Here is a 19,587-nt window from a genome sequence, read left to right as displayed (position 1 = left end):
GCAAAATGGTCCGGGGCTGAAGTGGTTAATAACCAGTCTAGGGGGTATTCTTTTTTTTTTTTGTTGTTGTTTTTATTTTTGGAGTAACTGGGATCAGGTTGAGGGAATTGAGTAGGATACTCCAAATCAGAACTGTGTACACTACAGATTGAGGACAATAAAACTCCTTTCTTAAAAAATCTGAGGCGGAAGACCTTGAATATAGCAAACTGTGGACTTGGCATGTAGTAGAAGCAGTTAACGCACACAAGCTTCTTCCTTTAGATCAGGGGTCTCCAAACTTTCCAAACAAAGGTCCAGTTTACTGTCCTTCAGAATTTGGGGGGGGCTGGACTGTGGCCATGGGGAGTAGCAAAGCTGCCAATGTCCATGGGAAAAAAATAATGCCCCTTTGTTTGTTTCAGCTGGAGTAATTGTGCCTCATCATTGGCGTCAGTGGGAGGAATTGTGCGCCAACATTTGTGTCACTGGCAGGAATTGTGCCCCTCATTGGTGTCACTGGGCCCCATTGTTGGTATCATTGGGAGAAATTAAGCCCCATCATTAATGTAATTGGGGCCCCATTGTTGGTGTCATGGGGAGAAGTTGCGCCCCTTCATTGGTGTCAGTGGGAGGAAGTTTGCCCCATTGTTGGTATCAGTGGATGAATTCGTGCCTCAAGGCCAAATAAAAGCAAGCAATCTGACCCTCAGGTCGCAGACCTCTGCAGGCAATGACCCAACTGTTCTGAGTCTCAGAGTATTTATACAGACTCCTAGCAGCCTTTAGGGCCACCCTCGCAGGGTTGTATAAAAATATTCATGCTGCTATTTACATTTCTCCACACCTATATTCCAGAAACTTCTCCGACTCTATTGAAAGCAGGGGAACCTGAGTAGACCTAGCTAATCACATACAGCTACACTGATTACAGTGAGCACAACTAAATCTACCCAACACAACAATTACAGCCACACTGGTTACATTGAGACAAGCTACATTTACCTAACAACCAAAATACAGCTCCAATGGACACAGCGAGCCAGCACTAAATCTACCTAATCCTAGCACCTATCTAGGAGGGTGCTACATAAGAGGCAATTTCCCCCATGACCCCGATGGACTAATCCTATCAGGGGCTCCCTGAGACCTCAAAACCATTTGTAGCACAGTGTTAGGTAAATTTAGTTTGGCCCAAAAGTAGCTAAAGTGTCAGGCTGGGGGTCTCCACAGGTCAGGCCTCTGTCACCTCCCCCTGGTTCTGGAATTTTCCATAAACTTCTAGAAGCTAGTGGGTGGAGGTACAGAGGCAGAAAATCTTAATATTTATGGGCTTTTGACCAATCCCCAGGCAGGAAGCCTGGCAGATGGTAAGATGTGCCCATAAATACCAAAGACCCTGACCAGTGGGGGGGGGGGGGGTGGCTTCTGGTTGTAGTATGCTGTGCTGAGTGGAAGGTCGGAAGGGCTGGGGGGGTCTGCCTCCAGGAAGGAGCAGCTTTACCAGAGGGAGCTTCACCACCCTTCAGTCTTATCCAGGAGACATCTTGTATTGCAAGGGAGGATCTGTACAGCAGGAGGCCTGAATAGCAGTTTATGTCAAGCACTTCAAGGGACAGTATGTATGTTGCCTGGTTGTACAGGATTAGGAGGCCCCAAAACCTAGCGGCCCTCTAGGGTCTAATGGTGTCCAATATTGCTTTTCCTTATTTTGACCAAGGCAGTCCTTTACCACTGACTACATTGATACAAAGACACTAGCCTTGTCTCATGAGATTAAGGTGGGGCATACAGAAAGCACCAGAACACCAATGTATCAAGGACATCTTTATAGTCACTCCATGTGCCATTGTTTCCTCTCTTCCCATGTCATAGGTGAAATCTGCGGATTCCGGATTCATGGAGCCGGGACTCCCTTTGAAGCTGTAGTTCTAGACCGGACAACAGGGGAAGGTCTGATCCGTGCCAAGGGCCCCGTAGATTGCGAGGCACAGCGAGAGCACACCTTTACCATCCAGGCTCATGACTGCGGAGAAGGTCCCGATGGAGCAAACAGCAAGAAGTCCCACAAGTGAGTCAAATATCCATGGTGTCTTCTTCAGCTGCCAGGCTTGAAGACCTATTGACCTTTTCTGGTACAATAGTTTTAGTAAAATTATATCAAGATACAAGCTTGAGCAAAAAAAGGAAGAAGCATCACACGCAGGGTGCTCTGGAATACCCAAGTTGGCCCAGTGTGGAGTGGGGAGAGCATAAGACCACTAGGGATGAGCTTCGTGTTCGAGTCGAACGTACGTTCGACTCGAACATTGGCCGTTCGGCCGTTCGGCGAATTCCGAACGTTTTGGCCGTTCGCGTCAAAATTCGAGTGACGCGCGCGCGGACCACAATGCACTGCGTTGGCGCAGTGCATTGCTGCCCGATGATTGGCCAAGCATGCACTGTGACCCCGCATGCTTGGCCAATCGCAGCGCCGGCAGCGAGGAGAGCCATGATTGGCCACAGGCATCCTGCCTGTGGCCAATCATAGCTCAGGCTGTGTAGTGCACGCGCCACACTATATAAGGCCGCCTTTAAGGCGGCCTCCTGTAGTGTGTTACTTTGCATCTGAAGCAGTGGGTGTTCTGTGTACCTTCAACACAGTACACACCGATCGTTTTTGGCTGATTTCCTATCTTGCTGCTGTGTAGTGGTTGTTGTCTGTGCCCTGACTGCAGTATACACCACTATATTCACCTCACCTATATAGCTAGTGATCTAGCTTTAACCACTTAACAACTGCCCATTGCCGATTAACGGCTTCAGGGCGGTTGTTTAACTCAGAGAGGCCGTTAATTAACGGCCTCCCAGAATTCTGCTCTCGCGTGCCCCGAGGTGTGCGCACTCGAGAGCATCCGTGACCGCCGGGTCCATAGGACCCGGCGCATCACGGTAAACGGCCGCTCATAGCGGCCGTTTACCACGTGATTGCTCCGTCAAATGACGGAGTGATCACTTGGAAACAAACCGGCGTCATGTTATGACGCCTGTTCCTCCCTCCCCTTTCTGTACCGATCGGTACAGCGGAGGGGAAAGAGATCGGTGTCAGCAGCGATGTGGGCTGCATCTGCAGTGCCCACATCGCTGCTCACCGAATTTAACCCCTCAATTCCCTGCCAATACTCTGCAATACCAGTGCATACTCTGCAGTACCCTGCCATTACTCTGCAGTACCCCGCCATTACTCTGCAGTACCCCGCCATTACTCTGCAGTGCAGTACCCCGCCATTACTCTGCAGTGCAGTACCCTGCCATTACTCTGCAGTGCAGTACCCTGCCATTACTCTGTAGTACCCCGCCATTACTCTGCAGTGCAGTACCCCGCCATTACTCTGCAGTGCAGTACCCCGCCATTACTCTGCAGTGCAGTACCCTGCCATTACTCTGCAGTGCAGTACCCCGCCATTACTCTGCAGTACCCCGCCATTACTCTGCAGTGCAGTACCCCGCCATTACTCTGCAGTGCAGTACCCTGCCATTACTCTGCAGTGCAGTACCCTGCCATTACTCTGTAGTACCCCGCCATTACTCTGCAGTGCAGTACCCCGCCATTACTCTGCAGTGCAGTACCCCGCCATTACTCTGCAGTGCAGTACCCTGCCATTACTCTGCAGTGCAGTACCCCGCCATTACTCTGCAGTACCCCTCCATTACTCTGCAGTGCAGTACCCTGCCATTACTCTGCAGTGCAGTACCCTGCTATTACTCTGTAGTACCCCGCCAATACCCCGCCAATACTCTGTAATACCCTGCCATAAATTGCCATACCCAGCCATACTCAGAGATACCCAGCCATACTCGGTGATACCCTGAAATACCCAGCCATAGACGCCCCCCACCCCTCACCGCCCTCCGGTGCTTCTACCAACTCGCCAGTACGATCAAAGCCAGAATCTTTTTTTTATTTTTTATTTCAGGCTTCCCAGCCTAGAGGTGAGATGTGGGGTCATATTGACCCCCCAGATTTCACTGTAAAGAGGACCTGTCACCCCATATTCCTATTACAAGGGATGTTTACATTTCTTGTAATAGGAATAAAAGTGATCAAAAATATATTTTTGGGAAAAAAAATGTCAAACTAAAATAAATAAAGTAAAATGAACAATAAAAAAATAAAATAAAAATTAAAGCGCCCATGTCCCCATGTGCTCGCATGTGCCACACATGTGAGGTATCGCCGAGAATGTTAGAGCGAGAGCAATAATTCTAGTCCTAGACCTCCTCTGCAACTCAAAACATGTAACCAGTAAAAAAATATTTAAAGCGTCGCCTATGGGGATTTTTTAAGTAGCGACGTTTGGCGCCATTCCACGGGCATGTGCAATTTTGAAGAGTGACATGTTTGATATCTATTTACTCAGCATAACTTCATCTTTCACTTTATGCAAACATTGGGCTAACAAGTGGTTAATAATAGAGCTTGCAGTCAGTAGTGTTAGGAGATAGTGCGTGCTGTCTGCGTGCTCTGTACCCAGTACATACCGCTATAATATAGGGCAGGCCCCTACTTTCAAACATCCAACTTACAAATAGTGATGGACGAACTTCCGACGGGACGTTTCGCGAAAGCGAAATGCGAACGGACCCAAACGTTCGCGAAACCGAACGTTCGCCGCGGGCCCCATTGACTTCAATGGGAGGCGAACTTTGCAAACCTTCATGTCGAATTTGCGGCCACGTGGTAATTATTAGGGGGTAAAACGTAGTCCCACCATCTGGACAATGACATAATACATGTATGAGGTGAATTTGGGATCGATAACTACAAGCATTTTTATTTTATTTGGGAAATTGTTCTAACAATTCAGGACTATGGAGCTAATGAAGGCAATGGAGGAGAGGGAAGGTCAGGGACCAGGGTAGGCAAAGAAGAGGGTGCAGGAGATGATCACCAGCAGCGTGACATACCGGAATGACACATGCACCGTGATAGAGGCATCTGACAGCAGCACCGTAATACAGAGCACTGACAGCAGCACCGTGACATACAGCGCTGACAGCAGCACCGTGACATACAGCGCTGACAGCAGCACCGTGACATACAGCGCTGACAGCAGCACCGTGACATACAGCGCTGACAGCAGCACCGTGACATACAGCGCTGACAGCAGCACCGTGACATACAGCGCTGACAGCAGCACCGTGACATACAGCGCTGACAGCAGCACCGTGACATACAGCGCTGACAGCAGCACCGTGACATACAGCGCTGACAGCAGCACCGTGACATACAGCGCTGACAGCAGCACCGTGACATACAGCGCTGACAGCAGCACCGTGACATACAGCACTGACAGCAGCACCGTAAGCAGCCCCAGGAGGAAGTCAGCACAGCACAGGGATGGTGTGATCCCCTCATAATAAGAACCCCCAGGAGGAAGTCAGCACAGCACAGGGATAGTGTGATCCCTTCATAATAAGAACCCCCAGGAGGAAGTCAGCACAGCACAGGGATATCATAAGCAGCCCCAGTAGAAATATGACACCGCTCAACCTCTTCAAAGAGGAGGGTAGGGGCATATAGTACGGTGTGCTTTTTTGGGTCAAGGAAGTGAGCCAAATGAATTAAGAAGGTCTGTGTGCTTGATTAAAAAAATAGTTTATAGACATATACATGGTCTACTGGTCACATGTGTTGAATTCCTCCGAGATCCATGCCTCATTCATTTTTAGAAATGTGAGGTAGTTAACACTGTGGTGAGCTAGGCGAGTACGCTTATCGGTCACAATCCCCCCTGCTGCGCTGAACGTCCTTTCGGACAGGACACTGGATGAGGGGCAAGCCAACAGTTCGATTGCAAATTGGGCAAGCTCTGGCCAGAGGTCAAGCCTGCCCACCCAGTAGTCTAGGGGTTCATCACTCCTCAGAGCGTCCACATCGGCCGTTAACCCAATGTAGTCGGACACCTGACGGTCTAGGCGTTCCCTGATGCTGGATCCGGATGACACCTGTCGATGGGTCGGCTGAAAGAATGACCTCATATCCGAAGTCACCAACACATCTTCAAACCGGCCTCTTCTTGCAGGCGCTGTTGGATTGGTACCCGCAAATCCTTCTCTGGGAGTGGGAATTGCTCCTCTGCCAGCGCACGCAAAAGCAGAATGCAGCATTTCTCGAAGCAAGGCCTGGAAGTGCTGCATTCTGACAGCCCTCTGCGACGGCGGTAACATTTCCGCCATTTTGTGTTTGTACCGGGGGTCTAAGTACGTTGCCACCCAGTACTGGTCCTTGACCCTCATGCTTTTTATACGGGGGTCCCTATTAAAACACTGGAGCATGAAGGCCCCCATTTGCACTAAAGTGGAAGCGGTGTGGTGGCCTGGCTCCTGCTCATCATCCAGGATAATGTCGTCCTCTTCATTCTCCTCTCCCCATCCTCGCACAACAGGGATCCCAGAAAGGTTTAAAGCATGCTCTTCTTGCTCCTGCTCATCCGCCCCGGCACCATCCTCCTCTGACTCCTCATCAGACTCCTGTTGTTGACTTGTCTCAGATAGAGTAGCCCCCCCTGGGAATTCATCCAGCATTGCGACTTCCTCATCTTCCCGCTCCTGCTCCTCCACAGCCTGATCAATGACACGACGCAATGCACGCTCCAGAAAGAAGGCATAAGGTACCATGTCACTGATGGCGCCATGGCTGCGACTGACCAGTTTGGTGATCTCCTCAAATGGCCGCAGAAGTCTGCATGTGTCGCGCATGAGCAGCCACTGGCGCGGTGAAAAAAAACCCAGCTCCCCAGAACCGTTTCTTTCGCAGAGTTCATACAGGTAGACGTTAACTGCACGTTTCTGCTGGAGCAGCCTATCAAGCATATAGAAGGTTGAGTTCCATCGCGTCGGGCAATCGCAAATAAGACGTCTGACCGGCAGATGGTGTCGCCGCTGAATGTCAGCAAGGCGAGCCATGGCCGTGTAAGATCTTCTGAAATGGGCCGAGATTTTCCTTGCCTGCCGCAAGATGTCCTGGACCCCAGGGTATTTGACAAGGAATCGCTGCACGACCAAGTTTAAGACGTGTGCCATGCACGGCACGTGCGTGATTTTGCCCTGTTTCAATGCGCTAAGCAGATTGGCACCGTTGTCACACACCACTTTACCAACTGTCAAATTGAGCGGTGTTAGCCACTCATCTGCCTGTGAACGCAAAGCTGAAAGGAGTGCCGGGCCAGTGTGGCTCTTTGCTTCCAGGCACAACAGACGCAGCACGGCATGGCAACGTCTCACCTGGCATGTGGAATAGGTTCTGGGGAGCTTGGGCGGTGCAGTGGAAGAGACGCTAGCAGCGGAAAAGGAGGAGGCAGCTGAGGAGGAGAGGGAGGAGGATGGAGTAGGAGGAGGAGAAGAAGAGTCAGGCCTGCATGCAATCCGTGGCGGTAAAACCAAATCTACACGGGTGCCACGGGTTACATGCTTGACGGCCGTCAGAAGGTTCACCCAGTGGGCAGTAAAACTGATATACCTTCCCTGCCCGTGTTTGCTAGACCACGTGTCTGTGGTCAGATGTATCTTGGCACCGACACTGTGTGCCAGAGATACATTCACTTGCCGCTGAACATGGCCATATAGCTCTGGGATGCCCTTCTCTGAGAAATACTTCCTTCCTGGGACCTTCCATTGTGGTGTTCCAATGGCCACAAATTTGCGAAAGGCCTCCGAGTCCACCAGTTTATATGGCAGTAGTTGGCGGGCTATGAGTTCTGACAAGCCAGCCGCCAACCGTTGGGCAAGAGGGTTATCCGGCGTCATCATTTTTTTACGCTCAAACATTAGGCCCACGGAAGCCTGCCTTTTTGCAGAAAAATGTGAGCTTGGCGTGATGGAAGGTGGAGTGGAGGACAATTGTGAGGAGAGAGGAGAAGGAGAAGTAGAAGACGAGGCTGGACGGTGAGAGCCTGCAGTGTGGCTTTGTGTGTTCCGTTGCTCCCACTGGGCTCGGTGATGGCTGCTCATGTGCCTTCTTAAGGCGGTCGTCCCTAGGTGAGTATTGGGCTTACCGCGACTAACGCGTTGACTGCAAAGATTGCAGATGGCAACGCTATTGTCAGCAGCGGACACGTTAAAAAAAGCCCACACTGCGGAGCCATGTGCCGGTGTCCTGGGAGCGCCAGATGTGACCGTACATGGTCGATGACTCGCTCCTGATACATTTGCAGTCTGCTTTGTCCCTGCTGTGCAATGTAAGTCATTGCTGCTTCTCCTCCCTATCTGCTGGTCCATATCTCCCTCTGAACTCCCCTCCTCTTCCTCTCTTGTGGGCACCCACGTGACATCACTAGACACGTCATCATCAACGTCACCTTCCCCACCGCTATAAGTAGAGATCTCGGAGTAGGCAGCAACACCGGGGACCAACCTCCTCCTTGGGCTGATCTGGGTACTGGCGTCAGACTGCTGAGTAGCGCTTGTTGCTACCTCCTCTTCCTGATCCAATACCAAGAGTGGCTGCGCATCAGAAATGTCCTCTTGATATGGATCGGAAAATAATTCCAGTGACTCAAGCGGAAGGTATGTGGTGGTGGTGGTGGTGGTCGTGTTGTTGGTGGTAGTGTCTTTGGGGGTGCACATAGCAGAGAGTGAAGAAGAGGGTGCAGATCGAGAGGATGAGGAGGGTGCAGAAGAGTAAGGCTGAGCGAGCCACTCAACCAAGTCTGGTGCATCCTTTAAAGTAATTGAACGCACCTTCTGCAACTTCCCACTTTGGCTCAAGCCTGTTGCTCCTGCCCTACCCCTACCACCCCTGCGGAAGGGCCTGCCTCTTCCGCTGCCTGTCATTTTTTAAATGACCCTGTGACAAAACTCTTAGTCCCTATACCGATGAAGGACTGCTGCAGTATAGGGCAGCGGTCAGCAGTGGTGCACGTCAACCCTATCTATTGTGGACCGATAGCGGTCCTTACAGAACAGCAGACTGTACCGCACTCAAGCCTATGTACCGTAGCACCCTATACCAAGTTACCAGTCCTTATAAGAACTTTTGTGGACCAAGCAGGTTGTGTATTAGTGATTAGCAGACTGTACGTCAGTCCCTATACCGCTGAAGGACTGCTGCAGTATAGGTGAGCGGTCAGCAGTGGTGCACGTCAACCCTATCTATTGTGGACCGATAGCGGTCCTTACAGAACAGCAGACTGTACCGCACTCAAGCCTATGTACCGTAGCACCCTATACCAAGTTACCAGTCCTTATAAGAACTTTTGTGGACCAAGCAGGTTGTGTATTAGTGTTTAGCAGACTGTATGTCAGTCCCTATACCGCTGAAGGACTGCTGCAGTATAGGGCAGCGGTCAGCAGTGGTGCACGTCAACCCTATCTATTGTGGACCGATAGCGGTCCTTACAGAACAGCAGACTGTACCGCACTCAAGCCTATGTACCGTAGCACCCTATACCAAGTTACCAGTCCTTATAAGAACTTTTGTGGACCAAGCAGGTTGTGTGTTAGTGATTAGCAGACTGTACGTCAGTCCCTATACCGCTGAAGGACTGCTGCAGTATAGGGCAGCGGTCAGCAGTGGTGCACGTCAACCCTATCTATTGTGGACCGATAGCGGTCCTTACAGAACAGCAGACTGTACCGCACTCAAGCCTATGTACCGTAGCACCCTATACCAAGTTACCAGTCCTTATAAGAACTTTTGTGGACCAAGCAGGTTGTGTATTAGTGATTAGCAGACTGTACGTCAGTCCCTATACCGCTGAAGGACTGCTGCAGTATAGGTGAGCGGTCAGCAGTGGTGCACGTCAACCCTATCTATTGTGGACCGATAGCGGTCCTTACAGAACAGCAGACTGTACCGCACTCAAGCCTATGTACCGTAGCACCCTATACCAAGTTACCAGTCCTTATAAGAACTTTTGTGGACCAAGCAGGTTGTGTATTAGTGTTTAGCAGACTGTATGTCAGTCCCTATACCGCTGAAGGACTGCTGCAGTATAGGGCAGCGGTCAGCAGTGGTGCACGTCAACCCTATCTATTGTGGACCGATAGCGGTCCTTACAGAACAGCAGACTGTACCGCACTCAAGCCTATGTACCGTAGCACCCTATACCAAGTTACCAGTCCTTATAAGAACTTTTGTGGACCAAGCAGGTTGTGTATTAGTGTTTAGCAGACTGTACGTCAGTCCCTATACCGCTGAAGGACTGCTGCAGTATAGGGCAGCGGTCAGCAGTGGTGCACGTCAACCCTATCTATTGTGGACCGATAGCGGTCCTTACAGAACAGCAGACTGTACCGCACTCAAGCCTATGTACCGTAGCACCCTATACCAAGTTACCAGTCCTTATAAGAACTTTTGTGGACCAAGCAGGTTGTGTATTAGTGTTTAGCAGACTGTACGTCAGTCCCTATACCGCTGAAGGACTGCTGCAGTATAGGGCAGCGGTCAGCAGTGGTGCACGTCAACCCTATCTATTGTGGACCGATAGCGGTCCTTACAGAACAGCAGACTGTACCGCACTCAAGCCTATGTACCGTAGCACCCTATACCAAGTTACCAGTCCTTATAAGAACTTTTGTGGAACAAGCAGGTTGTGTGTTAGTGATTAGCAGACTGTACGTCAGTCCCTATACCGCTGAAGGACTGCTGCAGTATAGGGCAGCGGTCAGCAGTGGTGCACGTCAACCCTATCTATTGTGGACCGATAGCGGTCCTTACAGAACAGCAGACTGTACCGCACTCAAGCCTATGTACCGTAGCACCCTATACCAAGTTACCAGTCCTTATAAGAACTTTTGTGGACCAAGCAGGTTGTGTATTAGTGTTTAGCAGACTGTATGTCAGTCCCTATACCGCTGAAGGACTGCTGCAGTATAGGGCAGCGGTCAGCAGTGGTGCACGTCAACCCTATCTATTGTGGACCAATAGCGGTCCTTACAGAACAGCAGACTGTACCGCACTCAAGCCTATGTACCGTAGCACCCTATACCAAGTTACCAGTCCTTATAAGAACTTTTGTGGACCAAGCAGGTTGTGTATTAGTGTTTAGCAGACTGTACGTCAGTCCCTATACCGCTGAAGGACTGCTGCAGTATAGGGCAGCGGTCAGCAGTGGTGCACGTCAACCCTATCTATTGTGGACCGATAGCGGTCCTTACAGAACAGCAGACTGTACCGCACTCAAGCCTATGTACCGTAGCACCCTATACCAAGTTACCAGTCCTTATAAGAACTTTTGTGGAACAAGCAGGTTGTGTGTTAGTGATTAGCAGACTGTACGTCAGTCCCTATACCGCTGAAGGACTGCTGCAGTATAGGGCAGCGGTCAGCAGTGGTGCACGTCAACCCTATCTATTGTGGACCGATAGCGGTCCTTACAGAACAGCAGACTGTACCGCACTCAAGCCTATGTACCGTAGCACCCTATACCAAGTTACCAGTCCTTATAAGAACTTTTGTGGACCAAGCAGGTTGTGTATTAGTGTTTAGCAGACTGTACGTCAGTCCCTATACCGCTGAAGGACTGCTGCAGTATAGGGCAGCGGTCAGCAGTGGTGCACGTCAACCCTATCTATTGTGGACCGATAGCGGTCCTTACAGAACAGCAGACTGTACCGCACTCAAGCCTATGTACCGTAGCACCCTATACCAAGTTACCAGTCCTTATAAGAACTTTTGTGGAACAAGTGAGTTGTGAATGTTTAGCAGACTGCAGCAGAAGGGCAGCAGTCAAGTATAATATCCTTTCTATATTTGGAAGAAAGAATATTATACATGTACAAGCCTATTACTGTACCACTGATACCAGTCCTGAAAAGAACCTTTGTGGAACTAATAATAACAGCAAGTCTTTAAAATTACCCTCACTGCCTGACAACACTGCTTCCTTCCTGTCCCTATACAAATTGGCAAAAAAAGAGAACGATTAGTGGTTACTGGAACAGCTCTTTTGTGGACCTTGATAGTAACAGCTAATGATGATGATGATGATGATGATGATGAAAGACTAATCTGGCTGTCCCTGTAGCATACACCGTCCTTTCCCTTTCTCTAAACTAACAAAAGACACTCAGGCTGCTGCAAGAATCAGCAGCACAGCAAACCTATCAACACCTAACACCTATACCAGTCCTGAAAAGAACTTTTGTGTACCAAATAGCTAGTGGTTTATCTCTCCCTACTCCACACAGGAACCTGTCCCTATCGTAACAGAAGAAAGAATGTAAAATGGCCACCGGATCGGGTGTATTTATAGGTTAGGGGGAATGTACAAGTGTCCATGTGCTGTCATGTCTCAATTGGCTGTCCTGTATCACATGATAAACGTGTCACCAAAGGTTAAAGTTCTTGTATACATTAAACACGTAAGTCCGCCGCGGCGAACGACGGAAAAAGGCGTTCGAACGTGCGGACCGCGAATGTCGGAAATTCGCCGCGAAACGACCGCCGGGCGAACCGTTCGGCCATCACTACTTACAAACATCTCCTACTTGCAAACGCAAGGAGACAGCAGCAAGTGAGATGAAAAAAGATGGACGACAAAACAAATTATACAGGGGTGATAACCCTTCCCTATGTTTTCCAAAAAGCTTAAAGATAGTTTTTTTGACTGGAGCTACACTTTAAAAATGTACCGGTTGAAAATGACAAACAGATTCAACTTAACACAACAAACCTACACAGTCCCTGTCTTGTTTGCACCGCCTGTATACTGCTGTTCTGAGTATATAGGGCCTGGGGGCCACACGCATTTCCTTTTTTTAATATGGGTACGGGGTTCCCCTTAATATGCGTACAAGACCCAAATAGGCTGGTAATGGGCAGGGAGGGCTACCCATGCCATTTTTCTCAATGATTTTCATCCATATTGCAGGAACCAGATATAACATTAAAACCGCAAGCAGTTTTAAATGGTGTTATTTCCGTTTAATGTCATTTTGTGCAGGGACTGTTCTAAACATGGGAAACACGTGGCACTTCACAGGCATACTACAGACACCCCGCAGGCACCATATTTAAAGGAATATTTCACTTTTTTTTTTTCACTTTAATCGTCATTAAAATCAGTGCTCCCGCCAAAACGGTAGTTTTTAAAACTTTTTTTTGCAGTGACCCATGTCCCCTGAGGCAGGAGGCAGGTCGCCAAACCCTTTTTAGGACACTATCTTGCATATTAGCCGTTAAAATGAGCACTTTCCAATTCGAACGTTCGAGTCCCATAGACTTCAATGGGGTTCTAACGTTCGTACCGAACGCGGGGGTCGTTCGCAAGTTCTGGTGCGAACCGAACCGGGGGGTGTTCGGCTCATCCCTAAAGACCACCATGGGTTCCATACTTTGGGGAACTTAGCGTGAGAGTCATGAAGTATACTGGTCATTTTCTCATGAAGCACGAGGGTAGTCAGAATGCTCTTCACCTCTGCAAACCCAACCGAGGGCTTCCTCTAAGCCCTGGCAATGGTACGTTTTGCTGCAATGATAAGGTAGGTGGCCAGCTTCTGCTGGTAAGAGAAGAGGCCTGGAAGAGGGCAACAGAGAAGTGCATGCCAGGCGTCCTTCTCGAAGAGTTCATAAAAAAGTGTTGAGAGAAGGTCGTAGACCCTGGACCAAAAGCCCACCAAATGGGAGGCAAGACCACCAAATATGGATCTTGTCCTCATGTTGGCCACGGCCCCTGAAGCATCTATCACTACATGAGCTATGTAGGCCGGGACCCAACACCAGCGGAGGAGAACCTTGTAGGCCGCCTCCATGGTGACCATGTTGAAAGAACATTTGGCTATAGATGACAGACCATTTGATCTTTTAACTTGCCATTTCACTTGGTAACGTGCTGTATAGCTGAACTCCAGGATAAACAAATATTTACTAAGTACAAGAGACATGTGGATTCTAATACATGAAGATTCCGTTGATCTTCATGTATTTCTTCCAGATCTGTGCAGTCACCCAGTGTAAAACTTCCTGTAATAAAGACCGCCCACTGCTGTTCTCTCTCCTTGTCCATGGGGACAGGTCTAGTCTCTGCCCCTTCCTGTATTTTTCTGTAGTGGATGGACCCGGCTGGGCCCCTCCCACAGCTCTGCTCTCTGCACAGGTATGTAGAGCACAGTGATCAGATCACGGCTACTTTAACAAGGTGATTTCTGGGTTTGTAAAGGCATTTGGAGCACACAAAGTGGGTTTATATCCCCTGTGCAGTGGCGGCTGGTGAAGTTTTAGGATGGGGGGGGCGCAAGGGGTTTTGCGCCCCCTCTGATTTGGCCCCTCCAACTTCTCACAAGCCACACCCCTTATCGAATTAGCATCATATACCAGGCTGCACATTATACACTGGGCTCTACTAAAGCAGATGAATAATGCCTATCTTGTGTATAACCACATCAGGCACCTTTTCTGCAACCTGTAAATCGCACATATTTGCATTCTGTAAATCGCACATAACTGCATTCTGCAACCTGTAAATCGCACATATCTGCATTCTGTAAATCGCACATATCTGAAACATGCAAATCGCACATATCTACAACCTGCAAATCGCACATATCTACAACCTGTAAATCGCACATATCTACAACCTGTAAATCGCACATATCTGCATTCTGTAAATCACATTCTGTAAATTGCATATATCTACAACCTGTAAATAGCACATATCTGCATTCTGTAAATTGTATTCTGTAAATTGCATATATCTACAACCTGTAAATTGCATATATCTACAATCTGTAAATCGCACATATCTACAACTTGCAAATCGCACATATCTACAACCTGCAAATCGCACATATCTACAACCTGTAAATCGCGTTTGGGGGGGTATGCTGCCAAACACCGATAACTTATTATTGGTGTTCAGCAGCATACCCCCCCAACAATATAAAAAAAAAAGGGTTATCGGTGGTCAGCATCATTAACCCCCATACCTGCCCCCCCAAACAAGATTTAAAAAAAGGGTTAATATAGGTGGTCGGCAGCAGTAACCCCTGCCACTCCCGCTAAACAAGATTTTAAAAATAATGGTTATTATCAGGGGTCGGCAGCATACCCCCCCCCCCCGACAAGATTTAAAAAAAAAGGGTTATTATTAATAACCTTTTTTTTAAAGCTTCTTTGGGGGGGTGTATGCTGCCGGCCACCGATAACACCTTTTCTTTAAATCTTGTTTAGCAGGGGGGTTGGGGTATGCTGCCGAGTGCGACCACCATAGTAACCCTGTGGATGTGGAGGGGGTACCGGCGGCGGCGCTGAATGAATAATCAAGAATTTCTTAGCTGCCGTGTGGCAGCCCCTTACCTGATCCTCTCAGGCGGGCAGAAGAGAGAAGTGCCGTGCCAACGTCACTTCCTTGGGTGCCGTCGGAAGCACCGCCCACCGCTCACTCAAAGTGCAAGTCTATGCACTGGTTTGGCCAGTCGATCGCGCCGGAAGCTGTGGCCTGATCGGCTGCGCCACAGAGCGCTCTTTTTTTGGCCAAATGAAGCGCCTCGTCTGCAATCTTGTGATTGCATAGACGTGGCGCTTCCTATATTGCACTGCGCCCGGCGCCAGGATACAGTGCACATAGCGAGGGAAATTTAAAAAAAAGAATTTTATTTTATTTTTTTACTTTTTTTTGTATTATTTTTACTACATGGAGGTAGGGGCGACGCCCGGGCGCCCCCTATGGACGGGCCTCCACTGCCCCTGTGGCTGTTCAGAAGGGCGTGCCGGGTTCAGCTTTAAACCATTGCTATTTCTTAAGAAGAATGCTTGTTTTGCACCTTTATTACATCTCAGTGCCGGTCTTCCACAGCCCTTTTGCAGCCACTTCCTGCCTGGGCACCCCAAGCAGGCTCGCTCCCGAGCTGCTGCCCTTGCATGTCAAGTCAGACACAGAGCGGCAGTTCGGCCCCACCCCCCTCTCTCTCTTCACTTGCTGTGATTGACAGCAGTGGGAGCCAGTGGCTTCCTCTGCTGTCTTAGCCACTGAGTAGTGAGAGTCTCCGGAGAGCCGATGCTGTTGTGCACATCGTTGGATCGAGAGGGAGCTCAGGTAGGTATTAAGGAGGCTGCTACACACAGAAAGTTTTTTTTTACCTTCATGCATAGAATGTAGAAAAAACCTTCAGCCTTTACAACCACTTTAAAGAGTATCTCCACTTTTGCTGAAAAAAACCCCCCTTCCCCTCTGGACGATCTGTGTACATTGCAGGGATTTTGACAAACTTTGTAGCAGATTCCTTCTATTTGTTTCTTTGAAGAAATACCTTTTGATTTTTTTATTGTGTCCTCTGCAGACTGATTGTGGATCACCTGCTGGTAGTACTGTGCTTGCCATAGTGTGAGGTTGTAGTTCCAATGTCCACCAGCAGGTGTCTCCCAGCAGATTCCAGTAATCAGTCTCCACCTGATGCTGGCTCCTGGTAGGGTATTCAGTCCCTCCTCTGCTATTACACTTTAGCTTCATGTAATGGTGTGGGGGATGGGGTATCACCGGTTCAGGCTGGTGGTGGGGGTGTAATGGTGTGGGGGATGGGATATCACCAGTTCAGGCTGGTGGTGGGGGTATAATGGTGTGGGGGATGGGGTATCACCGGTTCAGGCTGGTGATGGGGGTGTAATGGTGTGGGGGATGGGATATCACCGGTTCAGGCTGGTGGTGGGGGGTGTAATGGTGTGGGGGATGGGGTATCACCGGTTCAGGCTGGTGGTGGGGGTGTAATGGTGTGGGGGGTGGGATATCACCGGTTCAGGCTGGTGGTGGGGGTGTAATGGTGTGGGGGATGGGGTATCACAGGTTCAGGCTGGTGGTGGGGGTGTAATGGTGTGGGGGATGGGGTATCACCGGTTCAGGCTGGTGGTGGGGGTGTAATGGTGTGGGGGATGGGGTATCACCGGTTCAGGCTGGTGGTGGGGGGTGTAATGGTGTGGGGGATGGGGTATCACCGGTTCAGGCTGGTGGTGGGGGTGTAATGGTGTGGGGGGTGGGATATCACCGGTTCAGGCTGGTGGTGGGGGTGTAATGGTGTGGGGGATGGGATATCACCAGTTCAGGCTGGTGGTGGGGGGTGTAATGGTGAGGGGGATGGGATATCACTGGTTCAGGCTGGTGGTGGGGGTGTAATGGTGTGGGGGATGGGGTATCACCGGTTCAGGCTGGTGGTGGGGATGTAATGGTGAGGGGGATGGGGTATCATCGGTTTAGGCTGGTGGTGGGGGTGTAATGGTGTGGGGGATGGGGTATCATCGGTTTAGGCTGGTGGTGGGGGTGTAATGGTGTGGGGGATGGGGTATCACCTGTTCAGGCTGGTGGTGGGGGTGTAATGGTGTGGGGGATGGGGTATCACCGGTTCAGGCTGGTGGTGGGGGTGTAATGGTGTGGGGGATGGGGTATCACCGGTTCAGGCTGGTGATGGGGGTGTAATGGTGTGGGGGATGGGATATCACCGGTTCAGGCTGGTGGTGGGGGGTGTAATGGTGTGGGGGATGGGGTATCACTGGTTCAGGCTGGTGATGGGGGTGTCATGGTGTGGGGGATGGGATATCACCGGTTCAGGCTGGTGGTGGGGGGTGTAATGGTGAGGGGGATGGGATATCACCGGTTCAGGCTGGTGGTGGGGGTGTAATGGTGTGGGGGATGGGGTATCACCGGTTCAGGCTGGTGGTGGGGATGTAATGGTGAGGGGGATGGGGTATCACCGGTTCAGGCTGGTGGTGGGGGGTGTAATGGTGTGGGGGATGGGGTATCACTGGTTCAGGCTGGTGATGGGGGTGTAATGGTGTGGGGGATGGGATATCACTGGTTCAGGCTGGTGGTGGGGGTGTAATGGTGTGGGGGATGGGATATCACCGGTTCAGGCTGGTGGTGGGGGTGTAATGGTGTGGGGGATGGGATATCACCGGTTCAGGCTGGTGGTGGGGGTGTAATGGTGTGGGGGATGGGGTATCACCGGTTCAGGCTGGTGGTGGGGATGTAATGGTGAGGGGGATGGGGTATCATCGGTTCAGGCTGGTGGTGGGGGTGTAATGGTGAGGGGGATGGGGTATCATCGGTTCAGGCTGGTGGTGGGGGTGTAATGGTGAGGGGGATGGGATATCACCGGTTCAGGCTGGTGGTGGGGGTGTAATGGTGTGGGGGATGGGATATCACTGGTTCAGGCTGGTGGTGGGGGTGTAATGGTGTGGGGGATGGGGTATCACCGGTTCAGGCTGGTGGTGGGGATGTAATGGTGTGGGGGATGGGGTATCATCGGTTCAGACTGGTGATGGGGGTGTAATGGTGTGGGGGATGGGATATCACCGGTTCAGGCTGGTGGTGGGGGTGTAATGGTGTGGAGGATATTTTCTTGGCACACTTTGGGCCCCTTAGTACCAATTGAGCATGGTTTAAACACCACGACCTACCTGAGTATTGTTGCTGATCATCTCCATCCCTTTATGACTACAGTGTCCCCATCTTCTGATGGCTCCTTCCAGCAGGATAATGCTCCATGTCACAAAGCTCCAATCATCTCACCACTGGACAATGAGGTCCCTGTCCTCCAATGACCTCCACATCTCATCCAATAGAGGACCTCTGGGATGTGGTGACTGGGGTTGCCACCTTATTCCTTCAAAAACCTGAACACATATGAATTACACTGGTTCTGGGTCTAATTTAATGCAGATAAGGCACCACCTGAGTTCACTTACCACCCTAATCAGCCACAGAATCTGTGTAATTATTATGTGTTCGGTTATAAAGGGATGTGGTGGAACGGGAGATTCGGCATCATGGATGTGCAGCCGACAAATCTGCAGCAACTGTGTGATGTTATGCTGTCACTATGGAGCAAAATCTCGGAGGAACGTTTCCAACACCTTGTTGTATCTATGCCACCAAGAATAAAGGCAAAAGGGGGTCCAACCCGCTACTAGCAAGGAGGACCTAATAATGGGGGTCCAACCCGCTACTAGCAAGGAGAACCTAATAAAGGGGGTCCAACCTGCTACTAGCAAGGAGGACCTAATAATGGGGGTCCAACCCGCTACTAGCAAGGAGAACCTAATAAAAGGGGTCCAACCTGCTACTAGCAAGGAGGACCTAATAATGGGGGTCCAACCCGCTACTAGCAAGGGGGACCTAATAAAGGGGGTCCAACCTGCTACTAGCAAGGAGAACCTAATAAAGGGGGTCCAACCCGCTACTAGCAAGGAGAACCTAATAAAGGGGGTCCAACCCGCTACTAGCAAGGAGAACCTAATAAAGGGGGTCCAACCCGCTACTAGCAAGGAGGATCTAATAATGGGGGTCCAACCCGTTACTAGCAAGGAGGACCTAATAATGGGGGTCCAACCCGTTACTAGCAAGGAGGACCTAATAATGGGGGTCCAACCCGCTACTAGCAAGGAGGACCTAATAATGGGGGTCTGAACCGCTACTAGCAAGGAGGACCTAATAATGGGGGTCCAACCCGCTACTAGCAAGGAGAACCTAATAAAGGGGGTCCAACCCGCTACTAGCAAGGAGGACCTAATAAAGGGGGTCCAACCCGCTACTAGCAAGGAGGACCTAATAATGGGGGTCTGAACCGCTACTAGCAAGGAGGACCTAATAATGGGGGTCCAACCCGCTACTAGCAAGGAGAACCTAATAAAAGGGGTCC

At 50.2% G+C, this 19,587-nt stretch overlaps 1 protein-coding gene across 1 annotated transcript in view; it reads left to right on the top strand.

Annotated features, from left to right (window-relative positions):
- The window catches only part of CLSTN3 (calsyntenin 3), a 195,376-nt gene that overhangs the window by 87,364 nt on the left and 88,425 nt on the right, over nucleotides 1-19,587 (top strand). Inside the window, exon 4 of the mRNA XM_077467139.1 lies at nucleotides 1,855-2,050. Coding sequence (XP_077323265.1) covers nucleotides 1,855-2,050 — 196 coding nt within the window. The remainder of the gene's footprint in view (nucleotides 1-1,854; nucleotides 2,051-19,587) is intronic.

This window comes from Lithobates pipiens, unplaced genomic scaffold (assembly GCF_037356315.1).
Source record: "Lithobates pipiens isolate NorthernLeopardFrog02 unplaced genomic scaffold, aLitPip1_a1.2 Scaffold_47, whole genome shotgun sequence".
NCBI classification, from domain to species: domain Eukaryota; kingdom Metazoa; phylum Chordata; class Amphibia; order Anura; family Ranidae; genus Lithobates; species Lithobates pipiens.
Note: the sequence above shows the minus strand (reverse complement) of the source record. Positions and strands in the feature narration are given on the sequence as shown.